This window comes from Magnusiomyces paraingens (assembly GCF_902498895.1).
Source record: "Magnusiomyces paraingens strain CBS 517.90 genome assembly, contig: contig1, whole genome shotgun sequence".
Classification (NCBI taxonomy): domain Eukaryota; kingdom Fungi; phylum Ascomycota; class Dipodascomycetes; order Dipodascales; family Dipodascaceae; genus Magnusiomyces; species Magnusiomyces paraingens.
Genome location: NW_022474067.1, coordinates 3,784,679 through 3,799,818, shown reverse-complemented (window position 1 = coordinate 3,799,818; position 15,140 = coordinate 3,784,679). Strand labels below are relative to the sequence as shown.

Here is a 15,140-nt window from a genome sequence, read left to right as displayed (position 1 = left end):
TCAGTGTAAGAGGTTCAACCCTCTTGCATTTTCGTTTTCATCTATTTTAATCATATAGTCTCTATCATCTTTCGCCAACATGTAAAGCGTGGTTAGCTTTGCAATTGGAGATTTCTCAATCAATGTTAACAAATGACCATTAATAGGATTAGTTTTGCTAATATTTAGGTGTAAACGAATAGCTTTTCGTGCCACCATAAATTTTAGCCTAATACTATATGGCATAATACCAGCTTCCTTTTGTAGTACCGCAATAGGAGTTGTGCGATAAGCACCAACAATTCTTCTTAAAGCCATATTCTGCATTACTTCCAACTTGTGGATTTCTCCTTTCAAAATTTTGTGATGCCAAATTTCTAAGCCATATTCGACAATTGGTCTCACGCAAGCAATATACAGTGATCTGACTGCAGACCCTCGCATACCTTTTTGCACGCCACCAAGATGCCAAATAGCACCAACAGCTTTTCTTGCTTTATTGATTTTATTCAAAATATGAGATTTAAAATCAAGCAGATTGTTCAAAGTAATTCCAAGCAATTTAACTTCCTTCTGGGGTTCACGAAGTTCTCCATTAGGTAAAGTAAGTTGCACTTTCTCATCTTTAGGTTTCACATTTTTGTAAAATGAATAAAACCCAATTTGTCACCCAAATCAATTTTGGTCATTCTTGATTTAGCCCAATTACAACATTTTTCTAATATGTTGCTTAAGCTTTTGGTATTTTCTTCAATTTTACCTTCAACGGTAATAGTCACATCATCAATAAAGCCAAAAGGAGTTCCACCCCATTCTTTAATGGCATGATACATTGGTGTGGAATATATCAAAAAAAGTAGTGGTGAAATAGGTGAGCCTTGCGGAATTCCAGTACTAATTTTTTGTACTGATCCTTTTCTTCGGTCCATGAGCATACTAGCTTCTCTTTCACTTACAAATTGGTACGTCCAGTTTATAAGTGCTTTGGGTAGTTTCATATCCTCCATTGTGTGTGCCAATATATTTCTGTTAACATTATCAAAAGCTCCTTGAATATCAATGAGCATAGCTGAAATTTTTTCCTTACTAGTTACAATTCTTTGGACAAGTTCCAAAACAGCATCAGTAGCACAATAACCTTGTCTTCCCCATATTGCTCTGGTGGAAGTAAGTGTGTTGTAAGCTTGGTCATTCTTTTTGTATAATTTTTTCAGTACTTTAGATGGAATCTTAAGTAAGGAAATTGGTCGGTATGCTCTTGGCTTTGAATAGTCAGGTTTCTTAGGTTTAGGTATAACAACAATAATGCCATGTCTCCAGACTTTTGGGTGGTATCCAAACTTCACACAAGCTTGGAGAAGCTTGAAAAACCTTTCCTTAAAGTCTTTATTCAGCCATGCCATCTTTAAAACTTTGCCAGTAATTCCATCGTCTCCTGGAGCTTTATCATTTGGGGTATCAGCCAATGCAGAGTCAACTTCATCAAACTCTAATTTTGGCCATCGAGAATCGTCATCAATTTCAAACTCTCTATCAAGACCATGATCAATTTCAGGTAGAAGTGCCTTCCATATTTCATGTCTTTTTCGTCAACAGTAGTAGTGAGAGTTCCATCTTCTTTTCTAATTTGTGGTATAATGGTATCATTGCTTTTTGGATTAATATACTTCAAAATCTTCCAAATGTCATTTCCTTCTAAACTAGACAAATATTTATTCCATTGCTCAGTACTTGCTTCACGCAAACTGTGGTCAAAAATTTTTCTAGCTTTTTTCGCCTCTTCAATTTTTTGTCGTTTCAAAGCCAAAGAAGGTTGCCTTTGACGGGCTTCCCTTTTAGCTTCTAGCGCTTTTTCTAACTTCTCCCTTAATTCTTGATTCCAATAACGTTTGGACTTTTTCATCACCTTAACTTCCTTCATCGACTTTGCCATTGCTCTTTTTACAACCTCCTCAAGAACTTTAGCTTGGTCATCAATTTGGTCAGTTGATTTTAGAGTTTTGTTATGCACATTAAAATCTTTAATGGCAGAAGAAAGCTCCTTGTCAAACTTTTCCCAATCTGCATTCTTAATATTCAATCTCTTCACCGAAGTAAAAACTTCATCCCCGTTTTTACTCTGAGACATATAGATGTCCCACTCCACAATTGAGTGATCACTTAGTGTATTTTCATCCACTCCACTAAATGAAATTCTATGAAGTAAGTCCACTGAGCCATAAACCAAATCAATATTGGTTCTATTGTTGTATGTTTTTTGATTTCTTGGAGTAATTAACATCATATCATTTTCATGTAGCCACTCAACAACTTCATCTGCTTCCGTATTCGGACCTGCCCTTGACTCCCATTCCTTGTGATGTAAGTTATAATCACCTGCAATGACAATCTTTGAGTATTGTTCCTTGATCTCCCGTTTGAGAAACTCAAAAACCGGTGGCTCAGGGTATTTCTTGGATGGTTTCGGTTGATTATAGACATTGACAATTGTAATGTCTTTAACCAAAATGGTAACCATATCTCGATTTGTAAACTTTTCAATTTTAGTAGTTAATGCTCGTAAGTCAGAGTTAGACCTAATATAAGTAATTGCTCTGCATTTATTTTTTTCTTTCCAGTTTCTGTAAAGATTGGGATCCAATCTTTATGTTTAATGGGCCCATAGTTGTTAAAGTAAGGTTCTTGTAATAACAAGATATCAGGTTCTTTTTTATCTAAGATAGTTTCAGTAATAGATTTCGATTTATGACAATTGAGTTGGAATACTTTATAATTCATTGGATGTATTAGAATTGTTTTCGTTTTCTTCCTCATTGGATTCATCTAGTTCTTCAATATTTGTTTCTTTCATCGGTTCATCTTGTGAGTCGTCAGTGGAAACAGGATGGGCCTCATTATCCTTTTGTCTGATTCATTTTTCAATAATCGTATCTTATTACGCATAGCTTGGAGTTCTTCAGGAGTTTTTTTTCCTGCTAATAAAAGGTCTAACTTTAACTTTTGTGTACTGGATAATAAGATTATCAGCACACTTTGCATAGTCTTGGGCATTTCTGAATGAAACCAATGCTGTTTGGGTAAATTGGTTTCTGCTAATGATTTTGGGTTCGGTATTCAAAACAATATGGTAATCATTAAAATTGTAGAGAGTTTCTTTCAAGTCTTCAATCGATGCCGTATTAGGTATTTCCTGAAGTACAGCCTTGTACCAAGAATCTGTGTCAAGCACTGAATAAGTAGGGTCAACTTTGGGGATCCATTCTGCAGCTTTATCAGCAAAATCTTTGTCATTAAGTTGAACATATAAATGCCCTTTGACAGTATAGCCTATTTCCTGAGCCACCGGCTTTTGTGCAACCGCATCAATTTTCTTTCCAATCGCAGGGATATTAACTCTTTTCATGGTATCTGGAATTCTTATGCACACTCTAAAAGTGGGTTTGTCTTCATCAACTTTAGTTTCACGGTGTTGTTTTTGAGCCTTCATAATGTCTTTCAACTTTGGAGTTGTTCCATTTGGGGTTTTAGGGGTCAAAGCAAAAGGCAAAGTGTCGACTTTTCTTACCGCGCTCTTGATTTCCTTTTTTGCGTAGCTAAGTTCTTTGGTAGTTAAATCAGCCTTAGTTGAAATAGTTCCAACTTTGTATTCCATATTATCAACTCTTTTCTCAAGATTGTTGGTCATTTCTTTGAATTCCTTGATTTCAGTGTGTCGATAATTCTTTTGTTTCTTGCTTTTCTTGAGACAAATCTTGAAGAGTCATCTTAGCTATTTCATCAGCTTTATGTTTCACTTTATCGCAATGATCCTTATTATCTTTAACTTCCTTTTTGAGTTTTTCAAACATTACATGTTTAACTTCTGTGTGAACCTGATTGTTTCTCAAAACATCAAGTTCTGAGCGAAGAGAATTCACTTGTCCTTCTGAAGCTTTAAGCTTTTCGGTCAAAGCAATGAGTTGTTTAGCTAACTCATTGTTTTTAAGTTCAAGATTTTGAAATTTTATTTCCCAATCTTCAATTGTAATACTCAAGTCTTCTTTAACAATAGACAATTCAACCAGAAATACATCCTTAAGTTTTAAGATGTATTCCCAGGCTTCAGAATTATCACCAAATGGATTTGCATCCGGCATGAGAACATCCATGTCACGTGATGGTGTTGCGTCAATTTCAACATCACCACCATCTGGTGAGGAGTCAAAGGTAGGGTTCAAGGTTGGACCAACATTCACAATAGGGGTTTCAACGGGGGTTTCGTGGTTTGAAGAAGCGTTATGCTTATCATTCGATTCAAGCTTTTTGTGGATAGTTTCAATTTTTTTATGGGAGTCTGGTTTTTCATTATTTTTTTGGATTTTTGTCGAGGGTTTGATGTGATGAGCTTCATGAGAATGAGGTCCTCTGGAATGAGAACTTTCTTTCTCCTTCAGTTCAACAGCAATAATTTTTTGCATATCATTAATATTAGTCTGTTCATTATTATTGTCGGTATAATTATTGTCGGCAGGGGGGTCGCCGCCACTAAACGTGGTTTGGTTGTTGTTGGGGGGGTCTGACATTTTTTTTTTTTTCTGTTCTTATTTTTCAAATAAAATTTTAAAAATTCTCATTCTCTATTCAATCACTGGGTGTTGCTCCAAACCGTTACACTTCTAACAATTTGGGCACTATGGCCGAGCGGTTAAGGCGAAAGATTAGAAATCTTTTGGGATTTCCCGCGCAGGTTCGAGTCCTGCTGGTGTCGATATCTTTTTACTTCTTTAAACAAGTCTTTTTTGGTTTTTTTTCTTATTTTTTTGTTGAGTTTTACAATTTTTTTTTATCCTTTTTTGGAGAGAATTTTTTTTTCAACGTGCTCAAATTTTACATAATTTTTTTTTTCCGTCTAGTCAGAAAAATACTATTGTTATTACTAAGCTTATAGGTGACACTAACAAGAAAAAATCGTTAAAGCAATACACTTATGGAAGTTAATTAAGAAAGATATGTTTACTTTTGTTTAATGGAAAAAAACTTTTTTTTGAAATAAAATAAATCGCAACATTTTTATTTCGTTTGATTAACAAAACTGAATTCAATCGAGCAATAAGACAAATTAAAATATCAATCATATTTGGCTCATTAGAAATGATAAGCTATACCAAATCAATATAGTTATTTAGTTAGAATCATTCCTATCTATTGACTTAATGATAAAAAAATAAAGCATATATATTTTAGCAGAGTAACTTGAACCGAAACTTATATCAATTTCTAAAGTTGTTAGGTCAATGCTGAAATAAACAGCTTAATTTTGAGAAAATAAATTTCCTTTTCCATGCTTTTCATTCTAACCTTAACTAGGCTCAACTATCTGAATTCTGAGTACTGTATACCTGAAAAAGAAAATACACTAGAGATTATCTACTCCATGAATTTGATGTAAGTAAGTAATTACCTACTTACTTATATAATCATAACAAAATTGTAAAATTTGTTTTCTTGATTCTCTCAAATAAAAAATCAAAATAAAAATTAGGTCCCTTATTTTAGAGGTGAGTGTTCGAAGCCCTCGATATTTCTTTTGCTTCCTGACCCGAAACTTAATTTTCTGCAAATAGTATTTTTTAAGATTTAATTTTTTTTTATTTTCTATTAACCTTTGTTGAAAGACAGATGTTATTTTCATATTGATGTCTACAAGAACTGAACTTTTTTTTTTTTTTTTTAAATCTCATAAAAATTTTTCAAATGAAAAGAAAGAACTTAATTACTTGATTATGAAAAAAAATTGAGCAATTTGTATTTTTTTTCTTTAATAATTGATTTTACTAGAATAAGATCAAACTAGCCACATTTTTCATTTGTACTGTTTACGATTCACTTAATATGGCTTAAAAGATGCTAGATCAAATGACATTGAAAAAGCCTGTTTTTGTGTTAAAAATTGGGTTAAGCGCCGTTCTATTGTTTTAATCGTGGCCAATAGTTACCATTTGTAGATAGTCGGCCTTTGCATTAATCTTCTCCGCCAGTAAAGTTACACGAGATTGTAAGATACTGACACCCCGCAAAAAAAAAAAAAATAAATCTTTTTTAGAAACGGCTATTCTTGTTAGAGTTACAATTTATATAACAAGTAATTACTTGTAATAAAGCGTCTACTTAAAAGCCATGTTGACACAAAACAGTTTGGGAAAAAGGTGGCCGACTACATTGGAAGGTCTATGCGGTAAAGGGATCAGCAAAAATGAAAAGACCACCAACCACCCGGGGCGGAAGTGACAAAAGAAGTATACCAAATTAACGCTTCAAATAACACTTCAAATTGACTTGAGATCATATCATTTTAATTTGCTTTTAAATGTCTTTTTTTTTACTTGCTTTAGCCGATGTAGATTCGAGAGCAAGATGGTCGCGAGACGACTTGCACAAAAAGCCCGTTTAGGGGCAATCCTTCCGCAAAGTATCTTATCAGCACGTGATCTCATGGAAGTAGTTTCCTGTTGTGTAACGGATCTGTCCTTGATCAAAGTGTATAAATACTGCTAAAATTCCCAGTTCTCTTCAAATTTTTTTCTTCTTCTTCTTATTTTCTAATCATTTAATACTTCATCTACGAACAAATAAAAGATTTTTAATCTTTAGACTTATTCAAACTTAGAAATACTTATTTCGACATTTACCACTTAAACAACTTTTTCTATCAACAACAACCTAATAATTCAAAATGGCTTGCAAGTGCTCTATGAAGAAGGCTGCCGCTGCTGCTGCCGCTGCCCCTACTCAGTCCACCTCCACACTCGCTCCTTCAAAGTGTGCTGCCAATGTTGACGGCCCATCCCATACTAGCATTAAGCATGGCGCTGGCTGCTCATGCTGCAGCGGTGCTTCTGGATGTGTTTGCCACCCTCTGGCTGCTAAGGCTTACATTACTGGCTGCCCATGCTGCAGTGATTTTGCTCAGCCTTCTCGCATTTGATTTTAGACTGTCAAATACACTTATATAATAGAAATGATGGATAGAAAACAGCTGGGCTCTTTTCTTTTGATGTAATTAATTTATTTTTTAATGGGAATTTTTTTTTGAAATAACTAGCTTTTTCACTACTGTAGGCCTATTTTGTATTTGGCAATGGTTAGAAGTATTAATGATTTTTTTGATATGTTGTTTAGATGAACTGAGGGACATTTTTTTTTTAAAATCTTTACTAATTCATACTTTAAACAATAATTGACGATTATATTTTTTATTACACATAAAACTCAAGTATTCTATTAAATTTTTTTTTGTCAACTTGATTAACTTGATTAACTTGATTAACTTGATTAACTTGATTCATTGTTTGTGATATCCATTAACTTTCTAGCAAAATCAATTGTTGGCAAGTCAAGCCGGACGCCTCGGATCTTTTTTTGTTAAACTGTTTTTTTTTGTAAGCCGACTTTTACAGATACATAAGATTAGTAATAATGACTAACACATCATCAAACTTACATCGTTACATTTTTTGAATCCTAAAGTGGTCACCACTTGTAACGTAACAAAAAATTTTTATGACTCTTTTTGTTTTGAATTGATTCAATTTTTGATTTTTCAGTTGTGCCTCAAGGGCTTTTTTTCTTCCCCTGCCTTTTTTTTTTTTTATTTTTTTTTATTTTATAAATACTAAAGCACCCCCACCATTTTCAAGTAAGTTAATTCTTTCGAAACTATCTTTAATCATTTTAATTAATTATTTAAACAATCTCTAACTATTCTCCTCTAGTCACAATGGACTTCCCCAAGGCTGAAGAGCAAGTCCTTGAATTTTGGAACGAGATTGATGCCTTCCAAACTTCATTGAAGTTATCCGAAGGCCGCCCCGTCTACAACTTTTATGACGGTCCTCCATTCGCCACCGGTACCCCTCACTATGGCCATATTCTTGCTTCTACCGTCAAGGATATTATTCCTCGTTATGCTCATATGACTGGCCACCATGTCGAGCGCCGATTTGGTTGGGATACCCACGGTCTTCCCGTTGAATATGAAATTGACAAGAAGCTCGGTATCACTGGCAAGCAAGATGTTATGGATATGGGTATCGATAAGTACAATGCCGAGTGCAGAGCCATTGTCATGCGTTACGCTTCCGAGTGGCGCTCCACCATTGGCCGCATGGGTCGCTGGATCGACTTTGATAATGACTACAAGACTCTTTACCCGTCATTCATGGAAACCATTTGGTGGGTTTTCAAGCAGCTTTTTGACAAGAACTCTGTTTACAGAGGTTACCGTGTCATGCCTTATTCCACTGGTCTCACCACCCCTCTTTCAAATTTTGAGGCTCAGCAAAACTACAAGGATGTTCTTGATCCTGCTATCACCATTGCATTTCCTCTTGTTGACGATCCCGACACTTCTTTTGTTGCTTGGACTACTACGCCCTGGACTCTTCCTTCTAACTTGGCTCTTTGCGTTAACCCCGACTATGAGTATGTCAAGATTCACGATGAAACGACTGGCAAGAACTACATTCTTCTTGAGAAGCTTTTGACTACATTATATAAAAACCCCAAGAAGGAGAAGCTTAAGGTTGTTCAAAAGTACAAGGGTTCTGATCTTAAGGACATGAAGTATGTCCCCCTTTTCAACTACTTTTACGACGAGTTCAAAGATCACGCCTTTAGAGTCCTTAATGACACTTATGTTAAGGACGACTCTGGTACTGGTATTGTTCATCAGGCCCCTGCTTTTGGTGAGGACGATTATGCTGTGTGCGTTGCTCACGGTGTTATCACTGAAGACCGTGCCCCCCCTAACCCCGTTGACGACACTGGCAAGTTCACCAGCCAAGTTCCTGATTGGGAGGGAGTTTACGTTAAGGACGCTGACAGAAAGATCATCAAGTATCTCAAGGAACAAGGCCGCATTCTCGTTGATGCTCAACTGCGACACAGTTACCCCTTCTGCTGGAGATCGGATACTCCTCTTCTTTACAGAACTGTCCCCGCTTGGTTTGTTCGCATTAAGGAGATTATCCCCAACATGCTTAAGCACATTGACGAGTCTCATTGGGTTCCCAACGCCATTAAGGAGGGTCGTTTTGCCAACTGGATCAAGAATGCCCGTGATTGGAACATTTCCAGAAACAGATACTGGGGTACTCCTATCCCTCTTTGGGTTAGTGATGACTTGGAGGAAATTGTCTGCATTGGCTCTATTGAAGAGTTGAGAGAGCTCTCTGGTGTTCAGGATATTACTGATCTGCACCGTGAGAACATTGACCCCATCACAATTCCTTCCAAACAGGGTAAGGGAACTCTCAAGCGTATTGAGGAAGTTTTTGACTGTTGGTTTGAATCTGGCAGTATGCCCTACGCCAGTCAGCACTACCCTTTTGAAAATGCTGAAAAGTTCAAGAAGGGTTTCCCCGCTGACTTTATCTCTGAGGGTCTTGATCAGACTCGTGGTTGGTTCTACACATTAGTTGTTTTGGGTACTCATTTGTTTGATGTTTCTCCTTTCAAGAACTGTATCGTCAGTGGTATCGTTTTGGCTGCTGATGGCAAGAAGATGTCCAAGAGATTGAAGAACTACCCTGATCCCAACCTTATCCTTGATAAGTACGGTGCTGATGCCCTTCGTCTTTACCTCATCAATTCTCCTGTTTTAAGAGCTGAAACCCTTAAGTTTAAGGAAGAAGGTGTCAAGGAAGTTGTTTCCAAGGTCCTTTTGCCCTGGTGGAATTCTTACAAATTTTGGGAGGGTCAAGTTGCTTTGCTGAAGAAACTTGAGAACATTGACTTCAAGTACGACCCTAATCTCCGCAGTGAGAACGTCATGGACAAGTGGATTTTGGCTTCTCTCCAGACCCTTATCGGTTACATTCACGAGGAGATGGGCCAGTACAGATTGTACAATGTCGTTCCGGGTTTGCTCAAGCTCATCGAGGACCTGACCAACTGGTACATCAGACTTAACCGCAGCCGTCTGAAAGGTGAAAATGGTGTTGATGACACCATCAAGGCTCTCAACACTCTTTTTGAGGCTCTTTACGTTCTTGTCCGTGCCATGGCTCCTTTCACTCCATTCTTGGCCGAGACCATTTACAAGAACCTCAAGACTGCTATCCCCGATAACTTGCACGAGGGTGATGATCGCTCAGTTCACTTCTTGTCTTACCCCGTTGTCCGCAAGGAGTTGATTGACGACAAGACTGAGCTTGCTGTCAACCGTATGCGTCGTGTCATCGAGCTTGGCCGTAACATTCGTGAACGCAAGACCATCTCTTTGAAGGTTCCTCTTCGCACTTTTGTTGTCATTCACCACGACAAGGGCTACCTCGAGGATCTTGAGTCTCTCAAGAGCTACATTATTGATGAACTTAACATTCGTGATCTTATCTTAACTTCAGACGAGGAGAAGTTTGATGTTGAGTACAAGGCTCAGGCTGACTGGCCCGTTCTGGGTAAGAAGCTCCGCAAGGATATTGCCAAGGTCAAGAAGGCTCTTCCCGGTCTTACCAGCGACGAGGTTCAAGGCTACCTGAAGAACAAGAAGATCAACATTGATGGCATTGAGCTTGTTGAGGGTGATTTGACTGTTATTCGTGGTGTCAGTGACAAGGCTGTCCAGAATGGACAGGAAGTCAACACCGATCAGGATGTTCTTGTTATCATGGATATTTCCATTGATGAGGATCTCAAATCTGAGGCTAATGCTCGTGAGTTTATCAACCGTGTCCAAAGATACCGCAAGAAGCTTGGTCTTCAGGCTACTGATGAGGTCCAGGTTGAGATCGAAATCACCAAGGATACCTGCGGTCTTTCTGAGTGTCTCAAGAAGCACAAGGAGACTATTGAAAAGACTTTGAGACGTCCTCTTCAAAGCTTTGGCGAATCTACTGAGGGTGATAACCTTGGTGAAGAGGACCAAGAAATTGGTGATACCTTGTTCAAGCTTAGACTGCTTAAATTGTAAAATATTATCTTTTGTTTAAGAAAATGAGTTTGTATTTTTTTCTTTTGTTTTCCTTTGAATATAGTAGTTATAAAAAATAGAAAAAATAAATAAAAAATATTTTAATTTGAATTAGATTTATTATAACTGTTCATGATGTGTCTAAAGTATGTACATAGTGGTGATTGAGTAGAAATCTGTTTTATGGCGGATTTTCATAAAGAGTCAAAAAAAAAATTGTAAAGCATTTGATTCAATAAAAGCTACCACTTTTTTCCAAGCTAAAGAAACTAATTAGTTTAAAACACAATAATAAGTTATTATCTCATACCTTGCTTTGAACACATTCTTTCAGCTTCATAAACTCAGCAAGACACATATTTTTAGAGACAGTCTGATAGTTTGCCAAAATACAGTCACCATAAACTTTCCCCTATAAAATATTTATTAGAAGTTGATTTAAATTCGTATGATTTAATCATCTTTTTCATAGTTGCTGAAAAATAATGTTCAAAGAACTTACAACAGGGGCACACTCTCCAACAGCAGTAGAAAATCGCTTAAGAGGACGAACGACACTTGACTTTCCTGCTTTATTTGGTATCGACATTTTATTTGATTAATTTATAACGTAAAGATAATGCGCAATATAAAAAACTTAAAGCTGAAGCGCGTTTATAATGGTTGCGCGATAGGAAAATTTTGGGTGGAGTAAAATATTTTTATAAAAAATGCACAAAGTCACATGACCACATATTTGATTGAATTCTTTCAAATCAAAGAAAACTAAATGAATAAACCTATTTCAATAGTAAAAAAACATCAAAAATTGAATAATAATACAACACTAAAAAGTACATAATAAAAAGAGTTCGTTAAATCATTAATGGGTTTGCAAGCTATTTTTAAGAAACAGAGTTGGGATGGCGAACAAGAGTTTCGCGCTCCAAAGCATGGCCATCTTCATCTGGGAAGCCCTCGCCACGCATCACCATGAGAATATTATCTGTCACCATCTTGTCAATGATCTTTCCAACAAGAGCCTTTTCATAATTGTATTCGGCTTCAGTGGCAATGTTATCTTCCTCCTGTTCTAGGTACCACTCAATAAGTTCATCCTTAGTGATACCTTCACCAGCTGCATCTTCCATTGCGGTTTGATTTGCACCTTCATTTTCCGCAGCATCAATGCGTTGCATAAGAAGATTGACCATTGCAGAATACCGCTCATATGGAATCTTGACTTTGTGTTTGCGAGGTTCGTTAGTCCCCGACGCAATGCTTGGTTCATGTGGCTGAGGAACCGTATCTTGTTGCGTGTCATCGTCAGTTGCAGCCGGCCGAGATGTTTCTCCAAACAAATCTTCATTTTCATTGCTTCCCCCTTCTCTTTCAAGTTGATCAATATCATCTTCAACCTCAACGTCATCATGGTCAACATGAATAATGGATTGACGTAGAAGTTCATAAGCCTCTTCAACAATCTGAACAGTGATCTTGCGAGTACAATTTGCGCGTGCAATGGCTTCACACAAACGAATCATACTTTCAAGTTGTCTGACAGTGATTCTATAAGAGTTTCTTCCAAGGCCTTGAGCATCATCGGCTCTAAGTTCTTTGTACCTTTGAACTAAGTAATCACGAGCAGGCTTTGTCATTTTGGGGCTAAATGTGCTGGCATAACGAATATAGCGTTGAATTTGTGAAGTACTGTAGGGAGGCTCAATGGCATCATCCGTGCGCATATGCAGATCCACAATGTGCTCGGCAAGGTCACGATCAATGCGTTCATTAGGGTCATCAACGATAACAAAAAATAAATCAAAACGTGACATAATGGGTGCACTCATATTGATATTAGCGCGTAAACTGGTCTTACGGTTGTAACGTCCCCCAATGGGATTGGCAGCTGCTAAAATGGATGTTCGAGCGTTAAGGGTTGCCTGAATACCTGCTTTCGCAATTGAAATTGTTTGCTGTTCCATGGCCTCGTGAATGGCAACTTGATCACTAATGTCCATCTTATCGAATTCATCAATAGCACATATACCATTGTCAGCAAGCATAAGAGCTCCTGCTTCAATAGTGTATTCACCAGTTTCTTCATCACGAACCACAGCAGCAGTTAAACCAGCAGCTGAAGAAGCTTTTCCAGAAGTATAGATTGCTCTTGGAAGAATACCTGTAACATATTTAAGAAATTGAGATTTGGAGGTAGAGGGGTCGCCGACAATGCAGACATTAATGTCACCACGAAGAGAAATGCCCTCCACCGTTGTTTTATGAACACCACCCATTAATTGGAGTAAAATACCCTTTTTAATGATGCGATGACCCCAAACGGTCGGTGCAATAGAATCAACAAGATTAGCATAAATTTGGGGATCACGAACCATGAGATGAAGTTCATTAACTTCGGCTTCAGTAAGAGACTCTAAATATTTTTCTTGCTCGCGAAAGGAACTTCTGTGACCTTCTTCGTTTTCGCCAGCGTTTTCAAAGTAATTTCGACGCTTGTCCCTAGCATTTGTTTCTGTGACAAAATTGGCCAAAAATGCCAGCTTGTAAGTAAGATCACGTACACCGAGACTCTTAAGACCTGAAACACCAGAGTTAAAACCGTCGTTGAATCTTCCTGCACCAACACCATCTCTGACAGTAGTTGGCTTGACACCTGGAAGGCCGAGCTGAGACACATCTGGAATGACAATTTCAGTACCAGTAAAGGTACATTTATCACCAGCTTTAGCACGATCAACAATATCACCTCGCAAAATGACATCAAGGGTTCGTGGCATAGAACCAGTAGGAATTTCAGCTGAGTTTTCTTGAATTCGGACTTTTTGCCAGTCAATAAAAGTGGATTTAGCTACATCCAAACTCCACAACACCTTATTGTCGCATGTTATTTTTGAGCATTGACGAGGCTCAGTGAATTTAAAAACTTGCTCAACATTTTCAATGATTGAGTGACAAACATCGCAAATAAATGTACCGCGGTAGAGTTCTGGTCTGACTTCTGAAGTACGAGTTACCGTTCCGGAAATGCTCATGAGCGAGCCAATTTTGTCGGAACGCATGTCGCGAATACGATTAATAACAGGCATATTATAAAAGGCCAGTTGAAAAACTTTACCGTTATCTTTGAGTGCAGTAGAACCAGCAACTGATGCGTTAGTATTAGATCCATTTGATGTCGAGTTTTCCTCGAGTGAATTAAGCACATCGTTTCCGACGGATCCGTTTTCTTTTGATAAAATTAACGAAGGTGCATATTTGCGAATAAGACGACGCAGACCTAGTAGCAGAAATGGCAAAAATCGATAGTAGCTTTCTGTGATTGCTTCCGCAAGAACTCCGTCTTCAACAGACTGGAGATGAGTATAATCAATGAAAACAGTTGTAAGTTGGCCACGTAAAAGACCACGGATTTGTTGAACATAGTATCGCGAATCATCCGAATTCTGGCTAGATCCAGTTTCGTCTTCTTCTTTAAATGTTTCTAAAAACTGTTCAAAAGCCTCCTGAACTTTTTCTCCTGTTGTGTCGTGCACTTGGGTAATCTCTGTTTGTAAAACATTTCTGCGCAAAATACTGAGCGTTTCTTCATTGGGATCTTGCTCATAAGCATCGCCATTAGTTTGACCATTGGTAGTCCCATTAGCATGTCCATTTGCATTGTGTCTTCCTGGACGCACAAAAAGATCACTGGAAGCTGGTAACGGGGTGGAATTAGAGCTTGTGGGTAAGTTTGAAAATCGGGCTGAATGCGCTTGAGAGGGTCTTGTGTAGGGCGAAGCATATGAATTTGATGGAAACCCCAGACCCGGGGTGAAGGGGGTTCTTGGTGTGTTAATTTCTGAAGGATAGGATCCTTGCGACATGTTTGTATATGATAATTTATAGATTTTGTGTAAATATGAATAAGAATTTTAAGAGTTTATGAAAATATATATGATTCTTTGAAAAAAAATGAAGGGAGGAGGTGGTGGTGATTTTTTTTAAAAAAACAAAACAAAACAAAACAATAACAACAAACAAATATCCAAAAAAGTAAACAATAGCGACGCGAAAAATAAAATACGCAAAAAATAAAATACGCGAAAAATACGCAAAAAATACGCGAAAACACGTAGCTTGGTTTCCACGACAACTGCTTACTAAAGTTTTTGTGGCGGTCCTAAGTGTAGCCAGCAACCACCAAGAGTGCGCACCACAGTAGCAACATCACCAC

The 15,140-nt window shown here is 37.5% G+C and overlaps 6 protein-coding genes across 6 annotated transcripts; 2 read left to right on the top strand and 4 right to left on the bottom strand.

Moving 5' to 3' along the window:
- SAPINGB_P001131 (uncharacterized protein) lies at window positions 1–3,631 on the bottom strand (the record flags this gene model as incomplete). Its single annotated transcript, XM_031995854.1, has 4 exons — window positions 1–602; window positions 740–1,560; window positions 1,647–2,512; window positions 2,972–3,631. 4 exons carry the CDS (start codon window positions 3,629–3,631, stop codon window positions 1–3), a joined length of 2,949 nt encoding a protein of 982 aa, XP_031851745.1.
- A 52-nt stretch (window positions 3,632–3,683) lies between these two features.
- Window positions 3,684–4,541, bottom strand: SAPINGB_P001130 (uncharacterized protein; the record flags this gene model as incomplete). The annotated part of the gene is made up of 1 exon (XM_031995853.1): window positions 3,684–4,541. One exon carries the CDS (start codon window positions 4,539–4,541, stop codon window positions 3,684–3,686), a length of 858 nt encoding a protein of 285 aa, XP_031851744.1.
- Window positions 4,542–6,691: 2,150 nt separating this feature from the next.
- Window positions 6,692–6,943, top strand: SAPINGB_P001129 (uncharacterized protein; the record flags this gene model as incomplete). Its single annotated transcript, XM_031995852.1, has 1 exon — window positions 6,692–6,943. The coding sequence occupies one exon, from the start codon at window positions 6,692–6,694 to the stop codon at window positions 6,941–6,943; it is 252 nt and encodes an 83-aa protein (XP_031851743.1).
- A 792-nt stretch (window positions 6,944–7,735) lies between these two features.
- Window positions 7,736–10,927, top strand: SAPINGB_P001128 (uncharacterized protein; the record flags this gene model as incomplete). The annotated part of the gene is made up of 1 exon (XM_031995851.1): window positions 7,736–10,927. One exon carries the CDS (start codon window positions 7,736–7,738, stop codon window positions 10,925–10,927), a length of 3,192 nt encoding a protein of 1,063 aa, XP_031851742.1.
- Window positions 10,928–11,169: 242 nt separating this feature from the next.
- On the bottom strand, window positions 11,170–11,516 carry SAPINGB_P001127 (uncharacterized protein; the record flags this gene model as incomplete). Its single annotated transcript, XM_031995850.1, has 3 exons — window positions 11,170–11,187; window positions 11,238–11,339; window positions 11,430–11,516. 3 exons carry the CDS (start codon window positions 11,514–11,516, stop codon window positions 11,170–11,172), a joined length of 207 nt encoding a protein of 68 aa, XP_031851741.1.
- A 295-nt stretch (window positions 11,517–11,811) lies between these two features.
- SAPINGB_P001126 (uncharacterized protein) lies at window positions 11,812–14,790 on the bottom strand (the record flags this gene model as incomplete). Its single annotated transcript, XM_031995849.1, has 1 exon — window positions 11,812–14,790. The coding sequence occupies one exon, from the start codon at window positions 14,788–14,790 to the stop codon at window positions 11,812–11,814; it is 2,979 nt and encodes a 992-aa protein (XP_031851740.1).
- Between the last annotated feature and the right edge of the window lie 350 nt (window positions 14,791–15,140).